The following is a 24,992-nucleotide window of genomic DNA, read 5'->3' as shown; positions in this document are numbered from 1 at the left end:
GATTTGGTTCAATGTATGCTTTCGTAGTTAGGTTAGGCAGGCCAGGTTTGGTTCTCTTAGCATTATAAATAAATTACCTAAATTCATTTTACTAAGGTTCCGATTTACTTCTACATTAATTCCCACTAGTCTATGATACTTACAGTCCCTTGTCAATGGAAAATACATTGTCCTTGGGAAGCGTGCAAGCTTGCGTAAGGTAATTTTTAAGTTGTTTTTTCAACATAAATATTCTTTAAAAAAAATCTATAGAGTGCTAATTACTTTAAGAAAGGTTCAAATTTTTTGTGACAATGATTGCTAAAATTGTTCGATAATTAGTCTTCCTGCTAAGAGAATTTTTAAAAAAATCATAGAACGATAGGAACCGTTACCTTAGGTTTCATTGCTTTAATATTTACACGCTTTTTTTAATCTCCTGTACATGTTGACAAAGTTTTAAATGCTAAAAGAAATAAACTTCATGCAGGAGCGAATAGGAGCGCGATCACTTGCAACTTTCTGCATTATAACATGCACAAATGAGCTTTTCTGAACTTCAAACAAACTTCAAGTCATTCCTACTATTCTCGTTGGCTTCCTATCCTCCTGTGTAACTTATAAATAACATTAAGTTACAAAATCGAACCTTTAATCTTTCAGACGTTTTATTTAACACATGTCCTTTTACTTAAATGAAGCAAAATACAGAATACGAAGACATGCTAGGAATTATTCTCCGTGGAAACTCACTTTATGGAAATTATTTTTGCATAAAGAGCGAACAGAATTCATAAATAACTAACCTTTCATGATATGACAGAACACGAACACAGCTCTGGATTCCTCTTCTGACAGTTTTTACAATAAAAATCTGCACAATAAGCCATTGTTTTTATTTTTGTTCTTCTACATCCTTATTAAAATAGTTAGTGTACGTCCATGACAGATCATATGGAACGATGTTACGTCATGTAGAAGTAGTGACTTTAAAAATACGATTTTTCTTATACATGTTTAAGAAGGGAAAGGCATTTAATAAAATACAAAATCACGTACAAGTGATCATCATTGATTAATAGATACATAAACTAAATTTTTAATGAGAAAATTAGAATTTAGCATCGATGGTGGTGCCGACTGGTAGCTGGTTAATTCATGCACGAACAAATTAATTCCGAAATTAACCTTATTCGGATTTTTGCACCAGTGCGGGAGGCCTGGTTTCGTCTTCAGCGTAATCTTGATACAGTGTTGCACATTCGAAACTTCCAAACGATCCCCATCGATACAAAACTCTTTGAAGGATATAAACTTAAGCAGGACGTTACTGGTCAAAATTATGATTAAAATGTTCTATTATCTGTGGCTCTTAACATCGTTTCTAAAGCGTATTTTTTGTGTATATAAGGGCAGAACTTGGATGAATTACAGATGATAAATTATAACACAGGTTAGTGCTCGTTTTGCAATATTTATATAAATGTCTGCATATGTCCATAAAAATAAGCGGGCATTACAGGCCGCAAATGTCGGCATCTCCGTCAGCGCCGCCTGCCACGCTTCTCCCGCTCTCTCGGCTGAAGATCGAAATGGACACACTGTATTATTGTTATTGCATGACATGTTACAAAGATGGTAGAAGAATAGTAATATAACAGCACAAATATTAGCTAATATCTAGCTTACGTGTAGTTAAGATCGTCAAAATCTGCATAAAAACAGCTGTCCTGGCAAGAAAATTAATGTCAAAAAAGGTGATGAATTGAATATTTGCTGAATATCAAAAAAAGATGTTACATCCATTTGACGAAAAATAAAATTCCTGATTAATATTTTATGCTCATTATTATAAGTACAGGGAGGTTATTTCAGTCGTTCACCGCCAGCCTGTCGGCCGTTCAGCGGACTCTTCATGCAACAGGTCCCGGCAAATTGCGTTCAGGAAGTCCGTAACAGAAACCACTTGTTTTGTAATGTTTCCACTTTTCACAATTACAGTTACAATTACAATTGAAATAAGCACGTACCTTGTCGCAAGGATGCTGTGTGTGTGTGTGTGGAAAAGGTGTCCTCCCAAATACAAATATTTCTGGCACCTTATTTCTGACAGAAAATCTTAGATTAGTCATCGCTACTTTATCCTCAGTTGTCGCGACAGCGCCGGCAGCTTATCGGGGGTTGGGTGAGTTGTCTGTCAGCCGCGAGAGGGCACTTCATACTGCACGTGTCGGCAGTGATGCCAACCGTAGGGACATGTCCCTAAGCATAGGGACTTTTCACTAAATTTCTCCCGCGTAAGAACGTAGGGACAGATTGTGCCAAATGAGGGAAAACGTAGGTACTTTTTTCAATCTTGGTAAATGACATTTTATGAATTAGTTTATCTGGATACTTTAGCGAAGAGGAGAAAAAAGAACTAACTAACAAATCTCCATCAGAATTTTGAAACATGTTATCGGTTACCAAAAACTTTCAAGGCAAGTTCCTTTTTGAAAACATTTCCACTCTCGCGAAAATAGTGCTAACATTGCCACATTCTAAAGCGGAAACGGAAAGAATATTTTCAATGTTAAGTGATACAAAAACAAAAAAGGGCCTCCCCGATGGCGCAGTGGTAGCGTCTTCGCCTTGTAATCAAGGGGTCCCGGGTTCGATACCCGTGGAGGCACAAGTGGTTCGGATCCCACTTTAAACTGTAGGTCCAGTCCCGATTAGCCTTACTGTGCATAAAGTGGACTTAAAACACCAACTCAACTCAACTCAACAAAAACAAAAAAGGGAAATAAAATGGGACCAGAATTGTTAAAGACTGCAGGAAATACAGCATCACCAACCAACATCTATCTCTGCACAGCAGCAGCATGTATGACTTCAAATAACATAATCAACAGTAAACGACTCAATGTTATTCATTAGGGGTGTGCGGGATCCTTTACTTTAAAAAGTCGTTAATTCTCGACGTTTTCTGCCTTGTAAGTTTCTGGAACTTATCGAAAATTGTAAGTTTTTATTCTAGAAATGCAAAAACAATCACTTAAAGTGAAAATGACTTGTAAAATTCGAGATTTCCAGTGCTTCGGGAAATTTCGAACATTTCCCGTCCCGAAAATTTTCCGACTTGGTCGGGAAATTGCAAATTTTTCAGTCCCGAATGTCGGGATTTAAAAAAATTACCGTCCCGATCCCGTCCCGACCCAAAAAATTCTGTCCCGCACACCCCTATTATTCATTAAGGCAAGAATTTCCAATACCGGACCCTTCTGTAATTTCTATGCTACGTCTTATACTCACGAAATAATTATTCGTGATGATTTATCTCAAGTTAACATGTTGGGGTGAGGGGGAAAAAATGTTAATTAACGTGTAAAAGTTGTAAAATAAGCATTTCAATTCTCGCAATGATTCTCCATATACAAGTATAGTAGCCATATTTGTTGATATGAACAAATTACAATTAGTTACGCTGTCTACAGCGTTGCCACACTGTTGATTTCATACTTGGAGAGCATGGATTGTATAAGAATAGCGGAAGAGAACAGTAAAAAAGTTGTTAATGTTATACAGATTGTTAGGTGGAGTGTGCAGGAGGGCTAATTAATAAACTTATTCATTTCAGTATATTGCCCAAAGAACATGCTTACATGTGACAGCGACAATCACGATGTAGAAGAACTGATTTGATTACAGGTAAATTTGGCAACATTACATCAATCATAAAATTGCAGGATACGAAAATGGCGTCTTCGATGATGTTAAAGTGATACGAAAAAAATATTTTTTATCGGTTCGTAATCACAATTACCGCAAAACCATTCAGGAATAGCCCCACTGAGCATTCTCGGTAAGGTTAGGTTAAGTTAGGTTAGGCAAGGCAAAATTTGGGCTCGAAAAACTGGTAGCCCCACGAACCATTCAGGTACAAAAAAGGTAAAGTGTTCCCCTGTGCATAGCACCACGCCATGAAGGCGTATAGGGGGTGTGAGGGTAACGCCCCACACTTTCTTGATCCGGTCGTGAGTGGGGGTGATGTGATCAGCATCACGCCCCTGACCGCCTTTACCCCCCAGGGTTTCCCCCAGGTACCCATGTTATTCGACGCTGGGTAGGCGCCGGGTCCGCTTCCAGGTACGGTTAGGTTAAGTTAGGATAGGCAAATGTAAATTCGCTCCTTCATTAATTGTGGAAGCACCGAGCAGAAAGATTTGGTAAGTAAATGTGTATATTTTATATTCTGTTTTGCATGCTCATGAGGTGATAATTTTTTTAGTCGCTTTACTTGGCATAGGGACATTTGGTCAGTTGTAGGGACATTTTGACTACGTCTGTAGGGACATTGCCGAAAAATGGTTAGCAACATTGTCGGCTACCAGACTAGTCAGTGTACGTTCAAGTTCACTTCTGTTTGCGTTTATCAGTACGCGTGTTGTTTATACTGTGTTGCTACTCATGGCCAGTGCTTTATTGTGTGTTAATTGTTATTCATTCATTAGTTATGTCGTTAAACAAATATAGTCTTGAACAGAGAGTTTTTATGTACGATAATTACGTGAAAACGAATTCTTGCAGAAAAGTGGTCAGGGAATTACGATAGACCGGATCTCTTGAACCTAAGAAACATGTTGTATTGCTGTTAAAGGAGGTCATTTTCAACATCTCTTATAACACAGGATGTTAGTGATCATCATTATTATTACTTTTAAATATCATTTTACGCTTTCGGTTTGCTTTATGCGCCGGGATGCTGTCTTCCCTTTCTGACAACTGACGATAAAGTAGCGATGTCTAATCTAAGATTTTCTGTCAGAAATAAGGTGCCAGAAATATTTGTATTTGGGAGAACACCTTTTCCACACACACACACACAGCATCCTTGCGACAAGGTACGTGCTTATTTCAATTGTAATTGTAACTGTAATTGTGAAAAGTGGAAACATTACAAAACAAGCGGTTTCTGTTACGGACTTCCTGAACGCAATTTGCCGGGACCTGTTGCATGAAGAGTCCGCTGAACGGCCGATACGCTGGTGGTGAACGACTGAAATAACCTCCCTGTAGTAGCGTACATAAAACTTCATTGATACTGTCATTCAAAGCAGTATGATCCCAATAGAATCCTTGTTTTCTAGTAAGTTCGGCAGGAATATGTAACCCTCGATTATGCTAAACAAATATATTTTTTGTTTGGCTAGAGCAAGGCCCCAGGAGGATGCAAGAAGCCTTTCCTGCAAAAGTGTATGTTTTACGAAGCGAAGAAACGTGACAAAACCACCACGTATGGAAGGCAAACCTGCATTAAGTTTATATCGCACGCTTACAGAGCCGTGCCTCCTGAAGTTATAAAAATCCCAACTTCAATGATTCTTTTAGACATGCTATAGTTGAAAAAAATATGTTTAGATGCCTATTTCAGTATTGAAAGACATTCATAATTTTATAATTCATCGTCTTTCTTGAGATGAAACTACTGATATAAATATTTAAGTTATAAGATAATAATATAATTTATGAAAATAATGCTTCTAAGAGTTTAATTTTCTTGCAAAATAAACGTGACATTGGAAGAAATGAATCTTCTTAAGTATTAGAAACAATGTGAGGCACTTAGTGAAGTGCAATTCTCCTGTAGGAGAATTCTGCTGTATGTGCTTTGGAGAACACATTGCGCACCTTTGGTACGTCCAGGACTTGACATTTCTTCTCAATGGCAAGAACAGCCAAATGAGGCAGTTTGCATCCAGCATCCTGTTTCGAGCAAACCTTTTCAAAGATTTTAAGGACAACCATCTTCGTAACGCCGAAGAGTTTTGGGCAAAATTTGTGTTTCACCTTTCAGGGAAACGTTATCACAGGATAAAAAATCAGACAAAGGTTACAGTTATCTCATAATTCAAGAAATATTCTGACCCTGGCAATACTTACTCTTACTCTACCACTCCAACGTATGTCAGTGCTACACAATTACAGAAACCTATGGTGTTCGTGGGAAGAAGTTCTTCGATTTTGATACGTGTATGTACGAGAAAGAGCGAACCTGCATCTAATGATTGAAGAGTGGCAACTCCTAATAAGCGTTCTTTTACCTGCCCGCGATATGTTTTGAATCAAATTTTAAGTGTAATTTGCATTTTAAGGTTCAAGTTCAACACATTTCCAAATAATATCCTATCATTTTGAAATTAACTTCAAGAGTATCAAAGAAATTCCCTTTCTTAAGGTTTGCCTCAGACTCATCATCTCGAAATTCAAGTCCCTGAATAGTAAGAAACCGCGATGAATCCACAACAACTGACATGTAGTGTCGGTTTTTCTTCGATCACATTTGGTCCTGGGTTCGATACCCAGTGGAGGCACTTTAAACTATAAGTCCAGTCCCGATTAGCCATACTGTGCATAAAGTGGACTTAAAACATCAAATCAACCAACCAACCAAATCTTGAATCAACTTTGAATGTCTTTTAATAATTAGCATTGTCACTAACGACCACGATTAGATTAATTTGCCCATACTACAGATGATGTCTTGTGGTCCTGAAAATATTCGTGATGTTTTAAAATCATCCACATTCAACACTTTTTCCTAGTTCTTAAGACTGGTTAAAACTTAGGTTAATCTCGGCTATTACAGGACATAAATGAATGAGAAATCACCTATGCCCAGGTCGGCGCTCGAATCTTGGATGAAACAAATTAATATTTGTTAATCAAGTTGGTATTATAAGCAGGAAAGTGATATCATGCAGAATACACCACTTTGAAAAGCTAAAAATCGTCATACTCTTATAAATGAACTCTCTTATTATTCGATATTTAATTAACTTCAGTTGGGGTGCCCGGGTGGGAGGGGCGAAGTGTCTGACATGGGGCGTCCCCCTGCCCCCTCTGGCATCGTCACTGCTTCCAACCCTCTAATAACTTCGCTGCTGATAACCTCACCTTCGAAATGGAAGCTTGTGTGTCGGCGAATAATACAAAGAACTTGTGTTCACTGTCCCTCTTTCATTCAAAGTCTGCCGTTTTCCTTTTCAGCTTTTCCTGCAAAACTTCCTGTCCGCAAACAAACCAAATTACAGAATTTTTATTGCCCCTCCCTTGCATCAACTTTCATTCCTACTTTAGGCCTGGATTTATGGCACGTACCCGCTACTGCAGGTCAACCTCGCCCTAAGTTTGGTGTTTGCCCCCTGAAGCAACGGTGTCCATTGTTCAAAGCGAAACCTTTGTCAGTGGGGAACGGCGAAAAATAGTCTCGGAATACACCCTGGTCATAAACAAGCTCCCGTCACCCTGACATTGCTGTCAGCTTCCCTCTGAAGTTCGATAAAACTACTTTGTGAAATGTGTTTAATAACAAGTGAAAATGTAGACAGTAGATACTACATGTATTTTGCTCATAAACTTCAAGGCTAATTGTACAGAATAAAAAGAACAGCTACAACATTCCTTCATCTGATTTACAGAAACGCTAATCGGGACTGGACCCACAGTTTAAAGTGGGGTTCAAAAACAATAAGTTGCTGACCAAGGCAGTTTATTAAGATAAAAACACTTAACACGTAACGTTTCGACCCTGTATCAGGGTCTTCCTCATTTTAGATTTTAGTTTAGTTCTTCGTCTGAGGAAGACCCTGATACAGGGTCGAAACGTTACGTGTTAAGTGTTTTTATCTTAATAAACTGCCTTGGTCAGCAACTTATTGTTTTTAATATGGAAACAAGGCTTAATTATATTACAGTGGGGTTCAAATCACAATGTGCCTTCACCGGGTATCGAACCCGGGACCCCTTGATTACAAGGCGACGATGCTACCACTGTACCATCGGTGAGTCCCCTCATAGAACAAAGTTTCCTCCTACGACGATTATACAGAACTTAGTGTCCTTCCTTCATTTGAAATCTATTCTATATCAGTATCAGTATTTCGTTATTACAATCCAAGGAATAGTATTCTCCTTAAATAAGAAATAAAGAAATAAAAAAAAAACATTGGAAATAATCTTCAAACGGACGTAAAAAAATCGAATCCAACCACCTGCAGAATGCCTGAGGGGAACAACAAGAATTTTCTCAACAAAGACATATCCAAAATTTCCATAACATTCTAATAATTTCGCAACCCGTGCAAATAATCATGTGGTAAAATCTTGTCGTGGTTCCCTGTAAACACTAAAATCACCAAATTACTTCTTTCCATATTTCCCGTATTTTCCCCTCCTCTTTAGCTCTCAGCTGTTCGGAGTGGGATAATGCAAGATTATTTGTCCCTAATTATCTCCTTCTCAGAGTCTTGCTTATAACTTGGAGTCCTTAATAACTTTCCCAACAACTCCTTATCAATTTGTACTGCCATGTTTCCTACAATGCTTTTCCTACTTCCTAATAACAATCACTTCTGTACACCCTTTGATGTAAAAACTAAATAATAATAAAAAACCCTATCCGTCGGTCCGTTTATCTTTCCAACCTATAGAGCTGAGACTATTTTTACAAGATAAACCTCGGACGCAGACATTCCACGATCTTTTGGCCCCTCCTTCCACCTTCTCTACCTGCCCTTTTACTTGATGTTATTCAGAATTGTATTAGTATCTGGAGTACTATCGTAACATAAAGTTATTAACCTGGAATATTTTTTTTTAAAAAAATGGGGAGTAACGCTGTGTTTCGAAAGAGTATAGGAAATAAGTTTAGGTATTCATTCATGCCTCTCTCTAGAATAGTCATCTCATTTTGACTTAATACACGCTTTCAACGTTTCTAATTGAAATACTTTATTCCAAGCAAACAAGTATTTGCAACTGATTAAAAATTTTGCTTTTATTTTTTCGAGACATTCGAGACGAGACAAGACTTTTCAAAAGCCATCCCGTCCCGTCTCGTGTCTCGTCTCGAAAACGAGACGAGAGAGGCATTCCGTCCCATCCCATCTCGAATTTCAAAAGGCTTGTCCCATCTCGTTTTCGAGACGAGACGGGACATGTCCCGTCCCGTGAGCAACACTATCTTTGATACCACTACTACTACTACTACTACCAATAATAATAATAATAATAATAATGTTGGTCCCGGGTTCGAATCCCGGCTTGAACATGGATGTTTATGAGTGTCCATTCATCAATTTCATCATATCATTCATCCCCATCTTTGCAAATAAGTCAGAAGTGGCACAAGAAGCAAAGCAAAATAAAGAAAATCAATAATAATAACATTATTATTATTAGTACGTTTATTATGGTACTTGCCTTACCCCCCAGACAAAAATTTTAAAAAATCATGGTTCCTCCTCTGTCATGCTACCAGTTACGGGATGACGTGTGATTAGCACTACGAACCCTCAGTTGTTGTTATAGGTTTCCAGGACCGGATTACGCTAATCGTTCGTAGCTCCCCAATTTGCTCACGATGGTGAGTGGCCTCCAGCATCATACCCTGGCCAAAATTTTCGGGAGAAAAGTTGTTACTAAGTAGAAATATTTTCCAAGTATAATAAGTAAGAATATGATATGGTTCTACTAGAAAGTTTGTATTACTAGGAAGCTAGCAAAAAGTCTAGCACTGTTTTGCAATTGCGTTAGGGGTGTGTGGATAAATTTCTGTAGAGTCCAGTGCAGTTATTTCTGCCGTGCGATGCGCGAAACAGCTAAAGAAGCAGTGTTGCTAATGGAGCAGATAGAAAAATCGCTGCAGTGTGCCGATGCACAGCTGTTACGTACAACAATAAAATTAGAGAATTCAGGTCTATCTAACGTTGAGTTTTAAACGTCATGCATTATACCAGGACTAGGATTAATATGTACTAACAAGTGGCTTTGTATGTAGCTACATACATATGGACTAAAAATTCGCAAAATATGAACTAACACATAAGTAAAATTACCAAAAATGCTGCAAAGAAGACTTCTTCATACGATTCCTTATTTGAGTGGTTTCAAACAAAATAATATATATATATATATATATATATATATATATATATATATATTATAATAAATATATATATATATATATATATATATATATATATATATATATATATATATATATATTATTTTTCATTGCATTAATGCACTGGTGGCGTTCTAACTTTTCACTCCCAAAACCCGTATACACTGGTATGGAACTGCAACGGCAGATAATAACATGCCAACGTGTTAAACCGCTACAATTGCATCATAACACTCCTCCTCAAGCAGTATTATTTTTTCCTCTCTGAGATCGGCGACAGTCGGTTGCCTTTGTTGTACATTTACAAAGGATGCCGGCTTCCACAACAATAACAAGTACATATACTGCCACTAGACGATAAGCTGCGCGGCTTTTTCTTTTGTTATGAACCAGGGCCGGCGCTAGTCATTTTGCCTCCCTGGGAGGTGGCGGCAGATGCAGCTCTATTTCGGACCCCCCCAGATACACATTGATTAGAGGCTAGGTGAGCCTCAGAGCCACTTTATGAGGGGACAAGGCCCACCTCCAGAATCGAAACTGTGTCTCCCGCGTGGCAATCAGACACCCTACCAAGTAGACTACCGAAGCCGTATTCTTTATTTTTATTTCATTTTGTCTTCATTTTTTTTATTTTTGGTGATCTGGTGTCCCTTGCTATCACTTCGCTTAAGAATGATTTAATACACAAGGATTCTCTGTTTATTTTTAATACACCAAATCGCCGACCTACATGACGCTGTGGTTAGCACTGTGCGCAACAATGCCAGGGATGCAAGGTTCGAATCCAGGGCTTTGCATGGTTGTTCTTTGTGAGTGCCGGTTCATCAGAACATCAATCATCCTCATCTTCACGATTAGCTAAAAGTGGCAGAAAAGCAAATAAAATAAACCAATTCAATCAAACCACAAAATCGAAATTAAATATTTATTTTTACCCGGACATGCAAACAATTTTCATTGTGAACAGCCGGCTCCCGTGGCGGAGTGGTTAGCACATTGCGCTCCAACGCCAGAGGTCCCGGGTTCCTGGCCTGGGCATGGATGTTTGTGAGTGTCCATTCATCAATTTCATCATATAATCACTCATCCCCATCTTCGCAAATTAGCCAAAAAGTGAACAAAAGTTGAAGTAAAAATAAAGCTAATAAAAAATATTGTGAAATTTTATGTAAATAAAAATACTTTTCATAAAATTTTCTTCCTCGCTTCGCTAGCAGTACCTGCTTTTCTTAGTATTATCAAGTTCCGAACCGTAGCTGGGGGTGGCGACAGTCGGCCTTGGGCGCCGAACGATCTAAATGAAAATAAATGAATTGTGGTTTTTCCATTAATTCCGAAGAGCACCCTGCCGAGATTTCTTCTTTGGAACCTTTGAATATGGTATTCTGCGCCTTTTCTTTCTTCGATCTTCCATTTCTTGAAGGTTTACTCTTCCAACGAAGGTTTGGCACTTGTTACAAATAACACAAACTCCCGTTGCTTCGTAAAACACACTGAAAGGAGGTTCAAGCATTCCGTGGTCAAAAGCAGGCGGGCCATTAGCAGCACCCCTCCCTTCCTTCGCGGTCCTGCCAAAACGAGGGGAAAAAAACTCCAACCGCCGGGAAAGACCCCGTCCCGTGTAAAGGGTCGAGGTTGACTTCGCCTGTTTATGGCATTTGGAATGAACATTGCCAAATTTAATGTAAATAAAACCAAATATCAAACCATTTGTGATAATAAAAATTTGAAGGTCGTAAGTCCAATAGTTACGGAGAAGTGGAATTGATTACTTCTTTCAGAAGTAAACGGGGAAAACTCGGGAGACGGTCGCGCTCGAGCGAGAGGCATCATTTCCTCTTAAGTATTCAGTTAATCTAAAATTTAAATTAAAACTTCTAACAAACATTGCCCAATATTACAATATATATAATACTATCGTTTGATTCGGGAATATTTTTAAAACTGCTAACTAGTAGTGGTGATCGGCACAAGAAGAGAAGTAAAATAAAGTAAATCAATAATAATAATAATAATAATAATGTTACAATAACATTATTAGTAAGATTATTATTAACATTATTTTATTAACATTATTATTATTATTGGTACGGTTATCCTGGTACTTGCCTCCCCCCCAGACAAAAATTCGTGTTTGCGCCTCTGGTCCCAACCAAGAAAAAGCCTACATCACGCAGGAAAGTCACAGCACGGAGTTTGCGGGTTGTTTTTAAAGAAATCGTTGACGCACGACATCAAACTATGGTCAATGGATTCGTCTCTCCCCCAACCTTCCCTCGCTCAAGGACGACTGGTCCTCTATGCCTCGCAAGAAGACATCCCTTCTGTCCCGCAGTCAAGTTACGTTGTGTTCTCTGCCCACTGCCTGAAGGTCCCCTTTTGCAGGGATATAAAACCTTTTTCGAGCAAGGCCTCATCCCCTTTTGCAAAGAGAATGAATGGGATTTTGTCAACCCTCGCGGTCTGAAAATTCTGTGACGTCATCGTCACATCGACTCTAAGAACTTGCCTTCCTGTGATATCGTGTTCACGTGGAAGCGCATAGAAATAGGAACATCAGTGGAGTGTACTAAGTGTACCGAGTTTAAACCCATTCTTGAGCTTTGATTATATAATGGAAAATTTGGAGAGCGGTATTGGAGGTTTATCACGAATCTTTACAGTGTTGTTTGAGAACTTTCGATATGTCTAAACCATGTAAGCTACCGCCACCGTAAAATTCAATTTTGCATTCCCGCTTCCCCCCCCCCCCCCAAGAAAAAAGTCACGCGGTGACTCTTGCCAGAATTGTGAAAATTCCTTGCCTCGTCGCATTGGGTCGGCATTATTGCGAACGTTCTTCCCGGTATTGATTACGTATCCCCTTGTGAACTCTCAAGTGGTACTGAATCTACATCTACATTAGTAAATAATGTTGATGAAGTGAATAGCCTAGAAGTGATTAATGCATTGCAATTTTTTAAAACTTACTTTTGAATGCAAAAAAAGACTCAGTGGAATTTAGCAACATGTATTCTGGTGAGTTCCATAGGTAAATGTAATGTAAATTTCCCCGTGCATATAACACCGTGCCCAGGGGCGCCGACTTGTCAAAATTATTGGGGTGGCCCTGATCACTTAAATAAATGAATGAATGACTCACCCCCTCCCTTTTATAAAAATACGGGCCTGCCCATATTATATATATAATATTGCCTAAAATACCAATTTTTCTATTATTTTTTATGCATCTTTATTTCTTCAACTCAGGTTTAAGTACATTGTAAATGCATTTATGACCTAATACATGCAAGAAAATGCCCTATAAAATTAGAAAAATGACCTAAAAATTCTAAAAGATTTGTAGAACAAATTTATAAACTACCAAGAGAAATTCAAATTACAAATAAACGTTACAGTATCTATCACATGCTCATTGCGTATGGTGGTAGTACAAGTAAGAAAGTTCACTCTTTGTCATCTTTTACACTTTAAGTACTGAGTTGCAGTACACAACGAATCATTGTCGGTTTTCGGACAAGAGAAATTTGTGCACGGAAATTTTTTCTCGACTTCCACCTACACAAGAGTAGCTTACTTGAAATGAACAATATCACTTCCTGTTAAGTCACTTTCAATTCCATAGAGTGCAAATTGCTCCCTGACAAAATATCCGATACAGAGCACAAAACTTTGTACCCTTTGTTTTTTACAATAATCCGTCTGGCGACAATATATTTACTGATATAGGGGAAATCACATTGTTTGAGCTGAATTGTTATACAACACCTTGTGTCAACAATCCTGCACAGAATTTCTTTGTTTCTTCAAACACAGTCATTCAGAACTGCGCTGAAGACAATGAGACGAGAGTCGGGAACCTCTCTCCTTCAAAGGGTTACATTTGCATGTAAAATGTCCCTTCTTTCACCAAAGTGTAGAAAATTCATAAAATGACTTAAAAAGAGGCCGAAAAATAACAAACGGTTTAAAAAGTCTAAAAAATTACATTTACTCCAAAAATGTTCAAAGAATTGCAAAAAAATGCCCAAACAAAGGCGTTCCCATTTATTCACTTACGTGTAAAATACGTTCCTATCTACTTATGCAATGTTTCTGCCTTACCAAAAAAAATATGCATTTGCATCAAAATCCTAGCCCTAGTTATCACATTACAAAGGATGTAATATTATTGAAATTCCAATTTCTCACTACCAGAGTAAAGAACCTGGATAGCTATTTGGTGACTCGGATAGAACGACACCAATCAGATGTCAGCCCACCCCTTCCTTTTTTTCAGCTCCACATTTATAGTAGTCAATCATTATTAAATTGTTTCATTCTACGTGTATTTCTATGCCCGGCCTGGGCATGGATGTTCATTGTGAATGTTCTCATATCAATTTCATCATATCATCGCCGTGATTAGCCAAAGTGGCAGAAAACTACGTAAATAATCTAATTAAATCAATTGAGCATTCAACACTTTCGAATCTGTCCCGCCCCCACAAATGCTTTGTGTGAGATTGACATAAGCCCCCCCCCCCCTTCTTCAAATCATCATTTTTTCAGAGCTGAAATGGCGACCCTCGGAAGAAGTTTCCCCTACGTAAGTGACGTCACAGCAGGCCTGTAGCTATAGGGGGGCAGAGGGGCAACTGCCCCCCTGTAAAAAATACAGAATACATATCTACCTGGAATTCTCACTAATCTTTACAATTTGATCCTGTATTACTCTAGCAACATAACAAAGACATTTATGGATTTTGTGATTTATGAAGGTGTGTGGGATTCCGTATAATGTCGGATCAGGATTTGGGGAAAAAAATCTTTTTCAGATTCAAACTTCGGAAAATGATTTATCAATTTTCAGTATGTAGAACAGTTGTGATATTTTGAGTAGTCTTGTATTAAAAGTGCCTAATGTATTTGGATGTTTTTCTTGGATGTGTTGCTAAGAAGTTTGAACAGCATAATTTTTTGTTTCCCAAGTCTACCTCTTAACAAAGGTTCGAGAAATGCCTCGATGTGCTAATGTAATGTTAACTTGATTTAACACTTCTTTAAAATTTAACGTGCGTTGAGCGAAACGGGCATTAGTATGAAATAAAAATATGGTGCTTCGAATCCAACAAAACTCACCGTCACTTTAACTGCCTTTCTCCTTCCGTGACAGAAATAGTGCTTCATTATTACAGTTGGCAACACTAGTTACTAGCTAGCCAATGAACATGCACTGCATAAAAGAAGCAACCACTTCGTCATGCTATATTGCCACATTATCGACCCTGCCGAACGGCGTGAACCACGAGCTGGAGCGCTATTCAATTGTTTACAATGATGTTTGCGGGAGTGTGTCCAGGAATGGAATGACTGTATGGCAACAATGGTGAAGGTTTGCGAGCAGCATAGGACACACGATGCTAAGAGAGAGGGAGACCAAATAAAAATTGGTATGTGCGCAATGGCAATGATATGTGTGATGCACTCTACTAAGTATGTAATTATGAGTATTGTTAAAATTTTTACTAAAAGGAGTTTCAAAAGACGATGTGCATGAACTATGATAGTGGATGGGACGTTTGGGCTACAAATGGCTCTAACATGACATTCAGAATGAGATCATTGATATATTAGGGAGATCTGTTTTGTGCTCCGTGGTAGCAGATATTAAAAGTCGGGAATGTTTTGCTGTTATGGTTGATGAAACTTGTGACATATCCATCCGTGGACAATTAATATTCTGCATTAGAACTGTGAATAAAAATTTTGATATTTTTGAGGAATTCATGGACTTTTATGAAATTCCGAACACTGAGGCCAAAACTTAAAAAAGTGAGAGAGTGAGTCATTCATTAATTTATTTCAGTGATCAGAGGGCTCCCCCCCCCCAATAATTTTGATAAGTTGTCGCCCCTGGCTCATTACTTTAAGGAAGGTTCAAATTTTATGTGACATATGATTTCCAAAATTCTACGATGTGCTAGGAGAAATCATAAAACAATCGGAACCGTTACCTTTACATCCGAGAGGACAAACGCCATTGTTGTTTCAATATTTTTTCCATTCGGGAAAACGCAAACACATTTTACATTTCACAACGTACGTTATTCAATTAAGTGCAAGGAAAATTTCGTATACTTCTTACAGGAACTAATGGTCCACCTGTAATACGTTATCATGTACTCACAAAATAAATGTAATAAACATCTCCTCACATGAACAATAGCTCCAAATCCCAGTACAAGAAAGTTGTTTTATATCTTTTTAGCATTAAAAAGAAATACATTTTTTTTTTAAAAAAAATCTATTTATGCAAGCATATTTTGTCTCCTTTGCATCCGAGGACCGCTAGTCAATGACAAATCATCCACGTGGAACTCGCACAACCAATAAATGGCAGTTTAGTATCTAATTTACGTGATTTTACTAAATTTGCAAGATGTTCGAATATTTACTACATCCAGCACCTCAGATTTATTCTTTATTCAAATATTAAATACATGCATTTTCCAAAACCGACTTTAAAATGTTTTCTGTTCAGTGTTGGACAATTGGCAACATCACAGGCACACAAGCGACATGTCTGGATTTGCCACGTTGCCAAACGTATTTCTTTAACCCAAGATCAGGATTTGATCTAAGATCGTCAAATCGACAGTTACTTTATACAACATGATAGAAGCTTGAACTTAGTTCATTCCTGGATCGTAGGTCAAATCTGATCTCCAGTTAGTGATGTTTTATACAACCGGCCCACAAAATCAGAGTTCAGCGTGATCAAAGATCAATTTTGCTGGCTAATCGAGGATCAACTGTTTTATATAATCGGGCCTTAGTGATTTTCGCATTCCCCATGCGTTATGGAGTTTCTTATCCTCTTGTATATTATTCTTGACCTTACCTTCAATGCCTAAAAACTCTACAAGATCAAACATGGAAAAAAACAGTAGGGTAAAGTCTGATGCAGTAGAAAATAGAAAAAAACACGTAGAAGTATGCTTTATGGAGTTGTCTTTCTCTTGTTGTTGTTGGTCTTGGAAAGGATCCCATCAGATTGGAAGGGTCTTTGTGTAATTAGCATTATCTTCACAATCCAAGTGAATGTAATAACTTCGATTGTTCTTATTCATTTTCAAAAGTAGCAATTCTCAAAGTGTTCTCAATAGGCCCTGGAGCTCCACAAAGACTCCCAGTGTGTTCCATGACAAATGTCTGGTCATACTTGTATGGTCACCCCAGCAACTAGTTTTCAGCATTCCGAGTACCTGCCTCAAGTGTGAGGTCGCCATGACATTTTTGAAGTGCAATGATACCACTTCTGAAATAATAAACTGCCATGAAGTAACATTTCCCTGACACTGTTCTTTGATGTTCAATTGTTGGAATTTATTTGTTTCTTTGTTTGAGTTTGGTTTTAAGCCCACTTTTCTGCACACATAGGCTAATTAGATCTGCAGTTTCAGGTGGGAACTGAACCACTATGTTCCTCAACCAAGTATCGAACCCAGGATCCCTTTATATGACAATGATATTACCACTATACCACTACTACTGTTGGAGTTTTAAACACACGATTGCACCACGGCATTTACTTCAGTTTCTTGCCATCTTTTCAGTTCATTTGGCTTCATTTCATTCAGGAAAAGTGTCAAATATCATTAGTCCACACTTTGCGCTGGTCTTGAGCATTTGCTATAGATCAGTGGCTCAAGACTGGAACGAACTCCCACCAAAGGAAGTTCCTTCCACAGAAGATGTTTCAGAGCCAGTGCTAGGCCCTTCAATGCCAGAAGACAAGAAAACTCATGACTCCACTGTAAAGGAATGAGTGAGTGATACATGAACTGGGAAGGAGGAACAAAGTGCTGCTCAAAGTAGTAAAATTCCCAACTAAGAAATGTAAATATGGATGAAGAAACAAGTGCACTCATCAAATTGAGATCAGTAATTGAAACACTTTTTTCTTACAAATAGTTACCATGCAGTCAGTCAATTATCTAGAAATACATTTCAGGAAAGGGGGTTTCACCAAGTGTTTCAATAATAATAATAATAATAATAATAATAATAATAATAATAATAACTATAACAACAACAACAACACAATTAGAATAATTATATTGAATTAAAATAATATTAATTAAATGCATAAATTAATTAACATAGTGTTATTGTTATGTGAATAGGTAAAAACATGGTAAAAGAAAATATATACATGTAGTTAATATGACCAAAATTTGTACAAAAACAACTGCCGTGGCAAGGATATTAATGTCAAATAGTTGAAGAATTGAATATTTATTGAATAACAAAAAAGATGTTAGACTCAATTGTCAAAAAGTAAAGTTCCTGCTTAATATTTTATGGATTTTATCATAAGTAGTAGTGTGCATAATGATAATCTTTATAACTGTCCTTGAAAGCCATTTGATCCAAATTCCTTGCCTTCCAAGTTCAGTGGAAATTAATGACCATTGATTATATAACAAATGCTAAACATTTATATTCTGATATGATTACTTAATTTTAGTACTGGGTAAGTCTTTTGGTAGGGTCCGGCTTGCATGCAGTTGTAAGAGCATTTTCTTTGATACCATATTATGACTTTCTATTTTCTTTCTTCTAGTTGCCTTCTGCATGTTTGAAACGGCTGAGAACCACTGTTCTACAGTATGTGTATAATTTTTGAAGGAAAATATTTTCTTTAGTTAGTACCTTAATTCTGCCAATGAAAGACTCATTTCACATCTTTCTAATCTTCCTAGACTTATTAATACTAGTACTATGCTGTATTATAACATTATTTTTTATTATTATTATTTCTTTGTAGGGCAAGTGAGGCGCTGATATATGGAATGAGTTCCGTAGGTCAAGCTCTTGCAATAGCACCCAACTACAAGCAAGCCATGTCTAGTGCAAAACATGTGTTCTCCTTCATTGATTGCAAACCAGAATTAGATTCAGAGTTGAAGCTTGTAAGTAACAATTAGTGTTGTAAGCAGTGATGTGGGGGTGATGTCAACACTTGGGGTAATCAGTGCTGTGTCCAAGAGAGGGTTGGTGGAGGTCAATTTCATCCAGTATTTAGGGCCCAGTATTTCTAAAAAAAAAAGATTACCAAATGAGGAATGGCTTCTAAAAGAAGTACACTTAACTCTCCCCTTTTGAAAATCAAAAAGATTTGATTTGACAACTAATCCAGATGTCCCAGGTTCGAATCCCAGCCCGGCCATGAGTATTTTTTGTGTGTGTCCCTTCAATCATCTATGCGATTAGCAAAAAGTGGCAGAAAAGTGAAGTAAAATATACCAAATTAAACAATCAATCAATGATTTGATTTGATTTTCGTTACTTAGTGTCACTTTTTTGGCACATTTGGTTAATCACGAAGATGATATGAAAAAATTAATGAAGGGACACACACACAAAGAACACCCTTGCTCAGGTTGGCATTCAACCCCGCAAACTGTGGTGTCATAGCATGATGTGATAGCCATTCCCATAGGCGTAACTTGGTGGGGGCAAGGGGGGCAACTGCCCCCACCAAAAAAAAATGAGGTGTTTAGTTAAAGAGAGGTATTTTTCACCCAGAAAATGTCAGAGACATAAAATAGTTCAGAACTCAATGTGTTGTCAGGAATGTGTGAATACAAGAACATTGATCATGAGTTTCAACCCAGAAGTTTGTGTATGTGTGCGAAGATCATCATTTAAGAGAATATTTTCCGAATTTGAAATGAATTGTTCAAAACATTATTGAAAACCTCCGTGAGTTCAGGATAATGTGAGGACTTGCCCTTGAAGGCTCAGGACGAATACACTGTATACTCAACATTACTGGACATCAAATGATTTACCTTCTTGCTGTTTTGTATATTTTACAAACATACGATATTAATAGGTATAAAATTATAAATGAATTTTACTCCATCATAACTTCGAGAAAGGAGACTGAAACTTTTAAAACCAGAAGCTTCACTCATAGTTGTGTGCTATATGTGGTGGGTCGGATTTATATGCCACATAAAGATCGAAATATGCATTAAAATTGAAAGAAACACCTTAGAAATTGTTTTATGGTCTATATACGCTTCAAGACCTCACAGATACTCTTGGGCCATGCCACATCTCACATGATTCCAAATATTGAAGAAATTCCTTTCTAAAGGTCCACATTTCTTGCATGGCTGGGTAACATAATTTCTCAACATAGATAGCGGAAAACTACTGCATTTTTATCTCTTGTATTTTAAGAGTAGAGATTGCTTACACAGGAGAAATTGATGATCAGTTGCTGGACTCAGTTAATGTTTTCTTCTCAAACAACATAACCATTATGCATGAGAGTTATTAACTGCTCAACATGAGTGACAAAACTTGCTGCAAACATATTGTAAAATAATTTAATAGAAATTTCACAGGCTGCCACAATGACGTGTTTAACATGCTAAAACATAGTTTAACTATACTGTGCAAGATGAAACTAAATTCATGCAAACAACCTCACACCATACTGCATACTTTGCACACCATGGCACAGAGTTTTCAAAGGCCTGAAATTCTGGCCAAAACACATGACCAGTTTTCTTGAGAAATATTATTATTTAATGAAGATACAGGGATAAAAAATATGATAATTAAATAATTCAGAATCACCCCTTTCCCTCCCCAAGTACACTTTAGACGTCATCGTGGATAAATGGTTGAACTCTCATTCATTTTCTTTAAAAAATGCCAGAAATACAAAGAATGAACTATCCTACAGAAAAGCCTCTGAAATTTAGAAAAGAGAACTACGTTGGTTAAATGTGCAATTCATAAAGTAGGTATTGTCCATGTTTTCAGGGCTTTGGAAATATTTTATGGTCCTTACAGCATGGAGGGAGTCCTGCTGTTCATGGCCACCAGTAATCACATGAAACCATGGAAGATATATGTGTGTGAGAATTTCCATACAAATCCATAGTTCTCTCCAGCTGAAGTGTTGGGACGTGCACAGTGGATGGCGGAAAGTCAACGAATCTGAAAAGTTCCATGCGTGTCATGCATAAATTATCTTGTTAAGTTGTTCTTTTAACCTCACTTTATGCACTAATAGGAAAATCGGGACTGGACCTACAGTTTAAAGTGGGATACGAATCACTATGGGCCTCCACCAGGTATCGAACCTGGGCCCCTTGATTACAGTTTTAGGAATAGTGACAACAATAGTATGTGTAAATTCCCATGGGAATAACCAGATATTACTTTAAATATCTAAAATATTAAATTGAATACTTAAATGCGGACAGTTTGCCTTATATTAAATAATTCTGGCATCAGCAAATGTGCATGATCATCATCTATTCACTGTTGAAGCAATTTGACCTTCTCCTTCAATATTAAAAATTTCTAACATGTACCATTCGAAACAAGTATTTCCAGGTTGGAGGGCCTCTTTAAAACAAGTCCCCAAGGACTAATATTTGCAACCAGAAAGCAGAATGGTCTTTTATCTCCTAAGTTTTAATTAAGTTCAACAAAAGTTTGCTGTGTGCTTAAAATTTCTATTCGACTTGTTAATTTTCCAATAAATAATTAATGGTTTTAAAACATTAATTAAAAATTGATTGTATATTAATATAACTTTATAATTTAACAAATACAGCAGTTATTTAGCAAAATTATCCTGAATGCTATTTTTAATGGGATGGAAATTTTCGGTCAAGCCTCATCAAAGTTAGGTCTCAAGTTACGCCCATGACCACTGACCCAAGGAGGTTGCCTGGCAACAAAGACAAGAGGAAAGTGCTAACCATTCAGATACGTGGGTATCTGTAAAGCAAACTGCATTTTCCCTCAGATTTTTGAAACACCAGAGTTCACTGTTTATTGTACCCCATGGCTTCCATAAGCTCATTAGCTACTTACTATCGCAATTAAATCTATACAGCTAGAAAATGTGATGGGAGGTGGAGGTAGATAAACTGGTAACAAACTACACTTTTTTGTGGAGCTGAGCCGATACAGATACCAATGACGATACTCTTACTGATACCGATACCAATACTTGAAAATTGCAATAATTGAAAATTGTTTAAAATATTGACAATATTGGTGTGTAAATATTCATTTCCACTTACAAGCATCAATGTACTAAGAAATTTGCTTTAGAATATTCAAGAATTGCATCAGAATATGATAATAGATGTTATGTAATCACAAAATATAGTTTTTCGTGCAAAATTTTGCATAATTTCCAGGATAATTAGACTCTGTGAAAGTATCGCGTGGTATTTTTATGAACTCCGTGAAAGAGCAATAAACGGAAAAGTATCGGTCGGTATTGATGATGAATTCATCAACCGATACTGATACAACTGATATTGGCCAATGCCAATACATCAGCATCGGTATCGGCTCAGCCCTACTTTTTTTGTAGGTTCTTCAATAATATTCGTTTGGCTTCTTAAGTTCTGGGATAAATTTTTCATTCCAAATTATTTCATTTTTCACTGCAGAGTACAACACATGGGAACAAGATTATGTGTGCTTCATAGGTTCGAATCCTAGCCTGGGAATGTGTGTTCTTTGTGAGGTCCCTTCATCAATTTCATTGTCATCATTGATCCTCATTTTCACAATAACCAAATGTGGCAGAAAAGCGAAGAAAAATAAACAAAAGCACCAACAATAAGACACACATCACTCCACATCAGATGTTTGTGAATGGCATGGCTGTTCACTCACTCTTCACCTGATCTTTAATCTTACGGAACATGGAAAAATATATTTCTATTTTAACTGATCTACACATTGAAATATAATAAATTTTCGAGAAGTGATTAAATATGTGTTCTTGTTCAAGAATTAACATATTTTCCCAAGTCTAAGTTCCATTCATCTGACATTGGGTTAACAGATTGCCCTCCCCCCTCCTCTCTCAGTATGACAGCGCCAAAGTAAAACTTACAAGAGAATGAGAGAATCGTTTCAGTAAATTCAAGCCTTTTCGTTTTGTTGCTTCCACTTCCACCAAATTATTGTCCAACATTGTTGACATGCAGAGTATTGTTTCATTGTGTAACCAAAGATGTGGATACCACATGCATTTGTAATCCATGATTTTACCTGCAAATTTTGAAAAGCACCTTAGACTTTTCCTTTGTAACAAATACTTTACATTTGCGGACCAAACATAGAGCTGTCAGATCATACCTACTTTTACTGTGACTATACGAGGAGGTACCCAAAAAAAAACTGGAAGTTTGTCACCTTGTTTTATTTTGACCGTACATGTACATGTTGTAGGTACATTCAGGTAAGCATGTCTACTCTAGTCACCTTCAAAGTATTGCCCATGTGCTTTAATGCAATAGTCCCAACATTTTTCCCACTGTTGTATACAGTTTCGAAACTCCTCTGGTGCAATACTCTTCAAGGTTTTGCTCGTAATATCTTTGACCTCATTGACGTCATGGAATCGCTTCCCTTTCACATTCCTCTTCATCCACAGGAACAAAAAAAAGTCACAGGGTGCTAAATCGGGTGAGTACGGGGGATGGGGCATAAGGACCTTGTTGTTCTTTGCCAAGAACTGTTACATTGACATGGCCGTGTGAGCTGGGGCATTGTCATGGTGCAGTAACCACATTAGCAGACACCCATCTCATCTTCAAGTCGTCAGTTAAAATGCACTGGCAGGTACTCCAGGACAACTCCACTTCTTCAGAAATTTGCTCGATGGTCTTTCGACGATCTTCATTAATGGCATCTCGAACTTTTCCAATGTTTTCTTCATTTCTGCCTGTCGAAGGATGGCCAGGCCTTGGCAAGTCTTCAGTTGACATGTAGTCATCTTTGAACCAGGACAGGGTGGCGACAGACCTGGAAAACCTGGAAAACCGGGAAAAGTCAGGGAATTTGAGGTGTCAAAAAAAGTCAGGGAAATGTCAGGGAATTTCGTCTTCATTGACTTTTTAAATTTTTTTATTTAAAGATATCGTTATGGAACTCTGCACGGGAAGAGAAAATTGTTATAACTCTGGCACTATGGGAGCAATCTACTTCAGATAAGTTTTGTTTTGCAGCTAAAACATAAGCGCATGCAACCGTGTACAATTCAGAACGCCGGACCGAGGAAGGGGGTTGGGAGGGCTCGACCCCCGAATTTCAATAGAGAAAACAAAAATCTGAAGTTTGCCCCCTCTTCTCCCACTATTTTGGGGAGAAGGCGCAAACTTTAGAATTAGTTTCAAAGATTGGAGATTTCTCAAGAGAATGAAACATGTTTCATGTTCTTGGGTGCCATACAAGTAGAATAATAAGTCAAAATGTGATTAATTATTTTTTTGACGAAAAATATGTAATTTGCATTTTTGGAGGTAAATTGTTATAACTCGGGCACTATGGGAGCAATCGACTTCGGATAAGTTTTGTTTTGCAGCTAAAACATCATAGCATGCAACCGTGTACAATTCAGAACGCCGAACCGAGGAAGGGGGTTTGAGGGGCGCGACCCCCGAATTTCAATAGAGAAAACAAAAATCTGAAGTTTGCCCCCTCTTCTCCTACTATTTTGGGAAGAAGGCGCGAACTTTAGTATTCTTTTCAAGGAATGGACATTTCTCAAGGGAATGAAACATGTTTCATGTTCTTGGGTGCCATACAAGTAGAATAATAAGCCAAAATGTAATTTTTTTTTTACGAAAAATATGTAACTTGCATTTTTGGAGGAAAATTGTTATAACTCGGACTCGGACACTATAGGAACAATCTACTTCAGATAAGTTTTGTTTTTCAGATAAAACACCAGAGCATGCAACAGTGTACAATTCAGATCGCCGAACCGAGGAAGAGGGTTTTGGGGCACGACCCCCGAATTTCAATGAAAAAAACAAAAATGGAGTTAGCCCTTACTTTCCCTGCTATTTTGGGTAGAGGGCGCGAACTTTATTATTCTTTTCAAAGAATGGACATTTCTCAAGAGAACATAACATGTTTCATGTTCTTGGGTGCCATAGAAGTTGAATAATAAGCCAAAATGTGATTTTTTTTACGAAAAATATGTAATTTGCATTATTGGAGGTAAATTGTTATAACTCGG

At 37.5% G+C, this 24,992-nt stretch overlaps 1 protein-coding gene across 1 annotated transcript in view; it reads left to right on the top strand.

Moving 5' to 3' along the window:
- The window catches only part of LOC145987055 (ATP-dependent translocase ABCB1-like), a 96,804-nt gene that overhangs the window by 16,471 nt on the left and 55,341 nt on the right, over positions 1-24,992 (top strand). The window contains exon 2 of the mRNA XM_083121512.1: positions 18,738-18,882. Coding sequence (XP_082977638.1) covers positions 18,738-18,882 — 145 coding nt within the window. The remainder of the gene's footprint in view (positions 1-18,737; positions 18,883-24,992) is intronic.

The sequence above is a fragment of the Lepisma saccharinum genome, chromosome 4 (assembly GCF_977018435.1).
Source record: "Lepisma saccharinum chromosome 4, izLepSacc3.1, whole genome shotgun sequence".
NCBI lineage: Eukaryota > Metazoa > Arthropoda > Insecta > Zygentoma > Lepismatidae > Lepisma > Lepisma saccharinum.
This window is presented reverse-complemented; position numbering and strand designations above follow the sequence as displayed.